General features: G+C 43.7%; 1 protein-coding gene across 1 annotated transcript; it reads right to left on the bottom strand.

Moving 5' to 3' along the window:
• Positions 1-1,319: 1,319 nt before the first annotated feature.
• hey1 (hes-related family bHLH transcription factor with YRPW motif 1) lies at positions 1,320-4,914 on the bottom strand. Its single transcript, XM_037795265.1, has 5 exons — positions 4,716-4,914; positions 3,661-3,736; positions 3,453-3,536; positions 3,224-3,305; positions 1,320-2,964 (listed from the first exon to the last, which is right to left on the bottom strand). Exons 1-5 carry the CDS (start codon positions 4,799-4,801, stop codon positions 2,297-2,299), a joined length of 996 nt encoding a protein of 331 aa, XP_037651193.1. The 5' UTR covers positions 4,802-4,914; the 3' UTR covers positions 1,320-2,296.
• Positions 4,915-10,324: the final 5,410 nt, after the last annotated feature.

Below are 10,324 nucleotides of genomic sequence, written 5' to 3' on the forward strand. Positions count from 1 at the left end.
TTCAACAAAACAAATAAACTAAATATCTAGGGAAGGGAAAAATAAATAAATATAAAAGAAAAGAGTACAACCTTTGACTAGACACAATCAAACGAATAATTATCAATCTCTTAATAGAGAGAGGAACAGTGATGGCATTAGCATACTGAAAACATTATGACATGTTTTAAGATGAGAAAACAAATAATTTTAAATAAGCAAAATGATAACAGATATTTAAAGGTAACTTATTCCAATCAGAAGGAGCCCCATATAATTAAAGCTTTTTTTTAACAACATGTTTAGATACAAAGGGAACTATAAAGAGGATCTAATCAGAGCGTCTTGGTGAATCATTTATTTAATTTACTAAATTATACAGCAGTGTATAAAGTAAGACATTGAGCTACAACATTAAAATAATGCTTACAAGTTAATGCATCAATAATAGTTCAATATACATAATATAACACTTCCAGGGTTGAAGGCATCATTCTGCTTTAAGGTAAATAAAGTAAGTAAATAATGTCCTCTCCATGGTCCATGGTCCTAGTTGATGAAGTACCACTAATGACCAGCTGGGGGAGACAAACGACAAGTTGTCTCGACTAACCATCTCACTGACCTTGTGGTGTTTTGGCTGCAGTGAAGCTTACATCACCACCTGGCTCTGCTGCATCATCCTCTGTAATAAAAGAAAAAGGTTAAGGGGAATGACGACAGACAGACATCAAAGGGGGAAAAAGAGAGAGTGTACATTTTGGAGAAATGGATGAAAGAGCAGGGACGAGGGACATTTTGGCGAGCGAGTGAACTTTCTGAGGTGACGGCATGCAGGAGCTGAGAACAGAAGGTGCAGCTGGTGCGAGCTCAAACGATGGCAAAGGGACAAAACTGTCCACACACTTCCTTTCTCACACTTTTTCCTCTCCCTTTCCCTCTCTTCTTCTTCTCTCCCCTTTGATCCCCCTGTTTCTTTCCCTCCATACCCCACTCTATTCTCCCATCCCTCCTTCCTTTCCTTCTTCATCCTCTTCCAACCTTCCCTCCCTCCTTCTTCCCTCCTCATCTAGTTCCCACGCAGCACACGGGGGCCAGCCGGGCCGCTATTGTCCAGGATATCCCCTCCTTGTTAATGGTTTCCTGTGCACACACAGAGGGCTGCTGAGAGAAACAAGCAGCCTCATCTGATACCAGGCGTCACCATGTACTGCACACACACACACACACACACACACACACAACTGCAGGCATCAATAAGCAAACACACACATTCACACGCACACTTGGACAAACAGAAATGCAAATGAACATAAAAAAGACGCTGATAAAGCCACGGGTGATTTAACAGAACTCTTTTATTACTTGTCATTACCAACCAGCAACAACAACTCTGATGAGCTGAGAAATCTGATTTGTCAGTGCTTGCTTTGTGCTTTGTACAACCAGAACATATACAAACTCACAGTGAGGATTAACCAGGAGACACCGAAATATCAGGAGGAAAAAGCAGGAGATTGAATTGTATCGCCTTGTTTTACTGCAACTACAAATGAGCTCCCTCTTGATAATTACAAATCCATAACGCTGCCACTTTGAAGGGGAGAAATAACTTGTGGACTAGGCGATATAAATCATTTTTAAAACATTAAGAAAATGTGAAACAGCTGGTCGGAACTGGTAAAACATATGTGAACCCGCAGTTCAAAATTTACTGTAGAGAGGAAACATAACTTAGGGAAGCTTAAACAAAGGAGCCCCATACAAACATCAGAACTTGTGGGTAAATTTATTTCAACCAAGCTGGTAGCTAACTTCTGCTCCCAGTATTTAGTCAAACAAACACCTGGTTTCGGTTATTCCACCCCATAAAATGCTGTTAAAAGGGGGTGACTCTCAAGCACCTCAAGCCCTCTTTTGACACCCCTCCTCTCTGTATGGAACCAGGGCACCAACGCTGGGAGGAAAACAAAGGGGGGACAGTTTCGCCCAGGAAACTTGACAGGCGGCGACTGCTTGACCATCTGGAAAAGCCATTCCTGATCTGTGGGTGAAACTTCTAAAAGGAGGGGCGGGCAGGAACAGAGATCAATCACAATAAATCACTTGTTGCTTTTTAGTCGTGGTCCCCCTCCTCACTGTTTTTCTCTTCTATACAAAACACAATACATTGGCAAGAAAGATCCTATAGCTAGGTGTTATCCTCTGTAGGACGTCATAGAAAAAATAGCACTTTCTTAGCTGGGAAAATAAAAAGTCTTGTCCTTGAAAAGTCCAGCTCAGCTGGGTCGAGTCTAGATAGTGTTTTTCATCTGAGTCAGAAAGCTCCTATCTCCATCCCCCAGGGTCTGTAGGGTTTGCCCACGCTGGATGTCGGGACCGGGGCGCTGATGGCGCTGGTGGGGATGAGGGGGAAGGCGCTGAAGGGAAAAGGGAACGCCGAGAGGGAGGAGAGGAGAGGAGGGGAGAGCTTGGATGCTGACGAGGAGACCAGGGCGGGGTGTGGGACGCTGGAGGGAGCCGCGGTGGTGGTGGTGGGGACTCGGATCGGGCCTTGATCTGAGTGGGGGGTGGCGCTGCCGCTGCGCCTGCCCGGGACGTGAGTCTCTGCAGCCGACGAGGATGACGAAGAAGAGGAGGAGGAGGAGGAGGAGGTGGATGCAGATGAGAGAGGAGTTTGTGGGCTGCTGGTGGCGCTGCGGGGCAAAGGCGCCAAAGGTGCCCCTTGTTGGTGCTGGAGGAGGAGGGGGTGCGTGAGGTGGGCGGGAGGGGATCCGAACGCGGAGCCCCACGCCAGGTGACTGAGCCCAGAGTGAGCCTCTCTTTGACTGGCGTAGTTGTTGAGGTGGGAGACCAGGCGGATCCGCAGAGGGTCCGTGCCGTCCAGGCCTTCGATGATGCTCAGATAGCGGGCCGTCTCGGCCAGGCACTCCCTGAAACCCAGACCACGGTAGTCCATCGCCAGGGCATGGGCGTCGAAATAACCTGAGGGGAGAGGAAGAGGATTAGTTTAAAAAAAAGGTTACCTGAGCTGCTACATGAATCAATATGCCCCTGGTTTAGAGAGTGAAAGAGCAAATAATCTGTCCAAACAAGACAAACCAGTTTATAATCTAGACACTACTTTTATTCATTTATGTGATTATTTATTTCTCTAGAGAATGACAACCAAAAGTATTCAAAGTCCAGTTTTTGCCCTCTTTTGCATATGAATATGGTGTTTTTTTCTGGATCCCACACATACCTTTGCCTCCAGCAGCGTGAAGCATCTTCAGATGGTCGACTGTCATCTGCAAAATCTCTGCTTTCTCCAGTTTAGCTGAGCCCTTCAATGACAAAAAGGAGCCAATTAGATATAGATAATAATCCACAAGAGCACAAGTGAACAAAGTGGTTTCATAGTTTTGGATTTAAAAATGTAAAGTACATTTCTATATTATATAAGTGATGTTAAAGTTGACTGTTGCTTATACCTGTTTCTCAAAGGCACTGGGGACCAGCCTGCGGAGCTCACTGAGGCTGTTGTTGATCCGGTCACGGCGTCTTTTCTCTATTATCTGAGGAAAGACAGAATACAGAAAATTGGTTAATTTCTGAATATGATCATGCAAAGATATGGACATCATGCACAAGGTTTCCAACTGCAGAATTTTTTTTTTTCTATTTAATAAATGTACTTACTCCTCGACGCCTTTTCCTCGCCTGCACCTGAGTGGATGTAGTGGGAGACATGGAGCCCAGAGGAGAGCTCATGTTCCTGAAAAGAGACCAAACAGAGAGCCTCAGTCAATATCTTTTTTATATATATTTAGAAGGGCTTTTTGTGAAAATAAGAGATTAAAACAGGAATGGGTACAGGAAAAATAAATAAATACAATAAAGCATAAAAACATTTAAAAACATTACATATAAAATCTAGGCAGGTTTGTCACTGCATTAAACAGGATTTGGTTGCTCTCTTAAAGGTGGTAAAGTTTGCAGCAGATTTCAAGTGATCAGGTAGCAAGTTCCAAGACTTGGTCCTTTCACAGTTTTGCAGAATATGAGGAATACATCTTATAAATTCCCATACTGAACAGATCTCCCTGGAATTGTAGATGAGAGCCTCAATCAATATTTTTTATATATATATATATATATATATATTATTTTTTTTTTCAGACATAATTCATAAATATTAAAGCTATTTCATTAGTCTGAACTACTTTCTAAGAGCCCACACTTCAGAGCCAGCTTACAAACTTATAAAATTACAAACTTATAAAAAAAAAAAAATAATATATATATTTTTGGTTTTTAGTTTTTTTCCCCCTGACATAATTCATAAATATTAAAGCTATTTCATGAGTCTGAACTACTTTTTAAGAGCCCACACTTTAGAGCCAACTTACAAACTTATAAAATTACAAACTTATAAAATTATTTAAAAAAAAAAAAATATATATATATATATATATATATATATTTTTATTTTTTTCCTACATAATTCATAAATATTAAAGCTATTTCATTAGTCTGAACTACTTTTTAAGAGCCCACACTTTAGAGCCAACTTACAAACTTATAAAATTACAAACTTATAAAATTACAAACTTATAAAATTATTTAAAAAAAAATATATATATATATATATATATATTTTTTTTTTTCCTACATAATTCATAAGTATTAAAGCTATTTCATGAGTCTGAACTACTTTCTAAGAGAAACTAGTCCACACTTCAGAGCCAGCTTACCCATTCTCATCAGCACTCTCCTTCTCCACCTCTATAGTCTCATCCATCTCGCTATCCGAGGAGCTGAAGTCGTGATTCCTCTTCATGATGATTCCTCCACAATAGTCCTCTGAGTTCACTGAGCCGGTAGTTGTTGTGTCCTCCAGTCGTGCGTCTGTGTGTCTGCAGGTTTGTGCAGAGAGCGTCTCTCGTTTGAAGCGCTCAGCTTTCCCACGGTGTCATTTCAACGCTGCTGCCGGCCAGCGGGGGCGGGGCCTGCGGACCGAACAGCCAATCAGAGAGCGGCCGTGGGTTTGAGTGACAGCGCAGTTGGCCCAAGCACATCCCAGTGCGCTTTGACAAGTCAGAGAGGAGGAAAGAAAGTGAAGACATCTCACTCTACCGGTGTTACTGGAGGCTGTGCCAGAGAAAAAGATCCGACTTCAAGTGTCTTATTATGAAAACACCTTCATTTAAAACTATTATTGACATCCAGAACTCTCAAAATCTTTTGAGGAGTTCATAAGTAAATTAAAAATTGTAGTTAAAGGGACTGTTTGTAACTTTTTACACGTATAAATCAATCCGGGTCGGTGTCCCAGGCGCGCTCGCGTGTGGCTACGCTGTTCAGACTCAGACTCCAATTCAAACTACACGGAAGCACCAAAACCACAAAGTTATATTTAGTGAAGCCGTTTTGAAAAACAGTGTTGGAGGACGCGGGGGAGACCGTAGCTTTGGTCTCCAGGGCCGGAGTCTCTGCTGTACACTGCTCCGCTGACTGCCTGCTTGCACGCCATTCTCGTTACTCGCTCAGCTCGCTCCACCTCTACACATGCATGCGCGCACACTACACACTGCAGAAGAGTTAGTTTAGCTCTGAGAATATCTTGTAAATGTACAGTGGATGTTGGTGCAGAAATAAATGCTGCAGCTCCTCCAGACCAACAGAGGTTTCCCGTGTCTTGTGAAGTGACGGGGCTCCGCAGAGAGTTACGTTATCGTCTCCGACCAGGTGCCGGTGTCTCCCGTTTCCTCCGGCCACCGTCGGGAGGCTGAAGACCTTCGTCTGGTCAGCTAACATTACTGCCAAGCAGGTGAAATATAGAGTGATATTGTAGTTTTAGATGCTCGCTCACATTCAGGTAGGCGTGTGCACACGGGCGAGCGCGAGCAACCGGACGGTGACTTTTGTTGACTTAACGGCCACAGATGTTGCTGTTACAACCAATTTCTGATTCTTACAAACAGTCCCTTTAAGTTTTTAGGTTATGAATACTCTTACAAATCCCCATACTGAACAATGAAGACCGGTCGGAGACGATAACGTTTCTCGCTCCCATGAGCGCGCATGGGACACCGACCCGGATTGATTTATACGTGTAAGAACTTACAAACAGTCCCTTTAAATGCTGGTTCTCAAATAGTGTCATGTAATTATTTTCATGCCTTTAGTTTCTTATTACAGTTTTTCTCAATTGTTTACACACAAATACTGGTACTTGACACACAATGACCACAACATGTAACTCATGCACCAACCCCCTGAACCAATTCTGCTAAACTACAAGCACAATTCCTGCTTTACACTCAAATTGCAGTTCTAAAACACACTTTTTTCAAAACACTACACACAATTCTCTGCATTTGGCACAATTTTCATGAAGAAAATCTCGTTTTCACAAGGAACACACTGTCATTCAAAATTATAAAGTCAATTGCCCTACTATGCACACTGACTCATCACATGGGCAAACACCTGTCACACAGTGTAACAATTAGCAATCAGAGCTTTAGCATAAAAGGGAAAACATTGCTTGTGATGTGGATGAGGTGCTGTGGCCAGACCGAAACAGAAGAGAGGATGCAGCATAGTTTTTTTTTCCCGTTTTTTTTACTGTAACTGTATACAGTAAATTCCTCTGTTGTTTTGTACGTAGACCACTGTATGTGCAACTTTGTGTTGGTTGGGATGTACACTGTGTACATTGTTTTTGTGGGGAAAATAAAATATATTTGTTACCGTGTATTTGTGTGTTCTGAGTATAAAAACAATATTCTAAAATATTTTACAACACACTTATGTATGTACTGTCTGTAGTAAGTGTAACACTGAACAAAAAAAGGCCTAAGTCACTATGATGAATGGAGAAGAAGTGTTTTCCATTCATCATAGTGTTTTACATTGAGCACATCAGTGTTCAACTGGTTCTTATAAATGTCTATTCATATGATGGTGTGTGTGTGTCATTTGAAAACAAAATACCATTTTGAGAAGAAATAACATTGTTTTGAATGTAAAGTTTCATTTTGCAGGAGAATTGAGGGGTTTTGCCCATTGTGTGTGTGTTTTTTGATTTGTGTGTAGAGTTCTGAGAGTATGAGGCATGCTTTCAGAAAATGTGTGTAAACAATCGAGAAAAACTGTAATTCATCAGCTTTATATAATTTCCTCCTTCCATGCATCAGTTGCCTTTTATGCCCCTGGGTTTCTGACACTATAGACATTGGGAGTGATTCATCTTCCCAAACATAGAGGATCTTTGGAGAAACTTTGACATTGGTCCAATGGACTTTCTGTCCGTGCCTCCTCCTCTCCTCCTCCTCCTCCTCCTCCTCCTCCTCCTCCGTGTGTCCCGGTGGTGATGAGGAGTGGCTGGCCGGCTGTCAGCACGCGCTGGCCGTGGGAAAGTTCCCTAACCGGCGCTGATAACCAATCAGAGGCCGGCGGCCGTCTCCGGCGCTGGAATGAATGGAGCAATTGGTCGGGGCGACGGGCGGTCTGCGAGCTGAGCGTGTGAACCTGTAATCCAATACTAACTCAGCCCGGGAGCACAGGGAGAGACAGGGAGCACCACCACAACCAGAGGAACCAGAGGAAGCCACCAAGTCTAATCTTACCCCACAGAGAGACCTCATGCACCGTAAAGACGCTGTGGGGACTTCAAGTACTTTTCAACAAAAGACCATAATGCAATCAAAGCAGGTTCCCTTTTTACCCCCTCGAGTCTCCACATCATCACCACCACAAGACTGGTGGCTCCTATAATGGTCACACACTCCACCAAACCATTAGACAGAGCTGCTGGTGGTGTGTGTTTGTATACATGGAGGGCTCCTGTTACTGCATGTGGAGCTCTTCAGAGGAGGGTCTCCTGCAGGGAGCGGACTGTGGCATAGTATAATAACAGACTGACATTCAATAGAAAAAAGGATGTAAGATAGGCTATTGCATCACTTCAGTCACTTTACATCAACATGTAAAAGCACTTTCTACTTTGAAGGACCAGTGTGTACGATTTAGGGGCGTTTATTGGCAGAAATGGAATATAATATTCATAACTATGTTTTCATTAGTGTATAAATCACCTGAAACTAAGAATTGTTGTGTTCTCGTTAGGGGAGCGGGCATGGATGCTTAAAGGGACTGTTTGTAAGTTCTTACACGTATAAATCTATCGGGTCGGGATCCCATGCGCGCCCCGCGTGTGGCTCCTCTGCCTGCTTGCCTTCACTCACACACCGCGCGCGTTCTCGCTGACTCGCTCCACCTCACGTGCATACGCGCACACTACACACTGCAGAAGAGTTAGTAGCTCTGAGAATATCTAGTGAATGTACAGTGGACGTTTGAGCAGAAATGAATGCTGCAGCTCCTCCAGACCAACAGAGGGTTCCCGTGTCTTGTGAAGTGACGGGGCTCTGCAGAGAGAAACGTTATCGTCTCCGACCGGGTGCCGGTGTCTCCCTTCGGTTGGAGACGATAACGTTTCTCGCTGCGGAGCCCCGGAGGCTGAAGCAGGAAAAGCCAACACTAGGATCAGCAGTGATTCATGGAGAGACCTTCGTCTGGTCAGCTAACATTACTGCCAAGCAGCTGAAATATAGAGTGATATTGTGGTTTTAGCTGACGTGTGTCGCCTCACTGTGTTGAGCGATGCTCGTTCATGTCTATTTAGAGCGAGCAAGTGCGATCAACAGGACGCTGACTTTCGTTGACTTAACGGCCACAGGTGTCGCTGTTAACAAGCAATTTCTGAAAGTTACAAACAGTCCCTTTAAAGGGAAACTGGAGTTTTGGTAGGAGACGATAACGTTACTCGCTGCGAAGCCCCGTCACTTCACAAGACACGGGAAACCTCTGTTGGTCTGGAGGAGCTGCAGCATTTATTTCTGCACAAACGTCCACTGTACATTCACTAGATATTCTCAGTGCTACGAAGTCTTCTGCAGTGTGGAGTTTGCGCGTATGCACGTGAGGTGGAGCGAGCTGAGTGAAGGCAAGCAGGCAGGCAGAGGAGCAGAGGAGCAGAAGAGCAGAGACTCCGGCCCTGGAGACCAAAGTTACAGTCTCCCCCGCTTTCCCGACCGCGGCCAACACTGTTTTGCAAGATAGAACTTTGCAGTTTTGGTGCGTCCGTGTAGTTTGTGTTGGAGTCTCGTCTGAACAGCACAGCCACACGCAAGCACGCATACGCGACCGCGCATGGGACACCGACCCGGGTGATTTACACATGTAAGAAGTTACAAACAGTCCCTTTAATTAAAAACATATTACTGGTAACAAATGAAATATCACTTGACATTAAGTACTTTATATAAGAAATAACTACAGGGAGAGAAACCACAAACATAAAATAACTTCATATATTTCATTCATTAAATTAAAATGTAAATTGATGCGCATGATTTTAAAAGCACTAAGACCAAAACAGTTTCACCAACATCGACTCGTTAACGCTGTTTTTTGCAATCCACATTGAAACCAGTTGATACCGGCAGCACACTGACATTTGGTCCAACCTGCCCTACCGTCTGAAAAGAAAAACTACGTTTTAAAAATGTCAGTAAAGGTCACTTTCTTATAAATAATGCTTCCTGCAAAAGTGAAAGGCTATGAATCAGGCAGGGAAATATGCACTGCTGTATGAACATGCAATGAGGAAATCAATAATAAAACAATAATTGCAACATGAATCAAACACACCGCCGTTCATTCATTCTCTGGGGGGGAACGTACTGTTTCTGATGTTTATCTTGTGCTAATAAAGAATAACACTAAATTATGGATCGTTAGTCATGACTAACCTCCACACACACACACACACACACACGCACACACACACACACACTGATATGGTGATCGTTATCAGTGGGGGCCGAAAGCAACCAAAGGCGTATAATAGTCATCACAGAGAGAGGAGGCTGCCTTGTTTGGTTCATATGAATGAGAGGAAGCACTTAGGGCTGTTTTCATCTTATTGTTGTCGTACAAGGCTGCAACGCTCATAGCAGGACACACACACATTCATCCTACTCATTATCTCTGTGTGTGTGTGTGTGTGTGGAGTGGGAGTTGCGTTCACACACGTCCGAGTTCATGCAACCTGAAGCCTTTGTCACAATAAACACAGGTGTGCATCCACATTAGTTTCTGACTGTGTGTGCGTGTGCGTGTGTGTGTGTGTGTGTGTGTGTGTGTGTGTGTAACGAGGGAGAGTGGGAGGGTGGGTGGGGGAGAGAGGAGGAGGAGGTGGGGGGTGAGCCCTCTTGTTGTATTTCAAGTTCACCCAGAGTTCCCACGCTGTTATTTTCTGCACGGCTGTCTTTGTTCTACCGGTCTCATCACA

The sequence above is a fragment of the Sebastes umbrosus genome, chromosome 15 (genome assembly GCF_015220745.1).
Source record: "Sebastes umbrosus isolate fSebUmb1 chromosome 15, fSebUmb1.pri, whole genome shotgun sequence".
NCBI lineage: Eukaryota > Metazoa > Chordata > Actinopteri > Perciformes > Sebastidae > Sebastes > Sebastes umbrosus.

Coding starts and splice junctions, on each gene's coding strand:
- hey1 (XM_037795265.1), bottom strand. CDS start 4,801: ATGAAGAGGAATCACGACTTCAGCTCCTCGGATAGCGAGATGGATGAG. Junction 3,737..4,715: donor GAGAGTGCTGATGAGAATGG/GTAAGCTGGCTC, acceptor GTCTCTTTTCAG/GAACATGAGCTCTCCTCTGG. Junction 2,965..3,223: donor TCACGCTGCTGGAGGCAAAG/GTATGTGTGGGA, acceptor CTCTCCCCTCAG/GTTATTTCGACGCCCATGCC.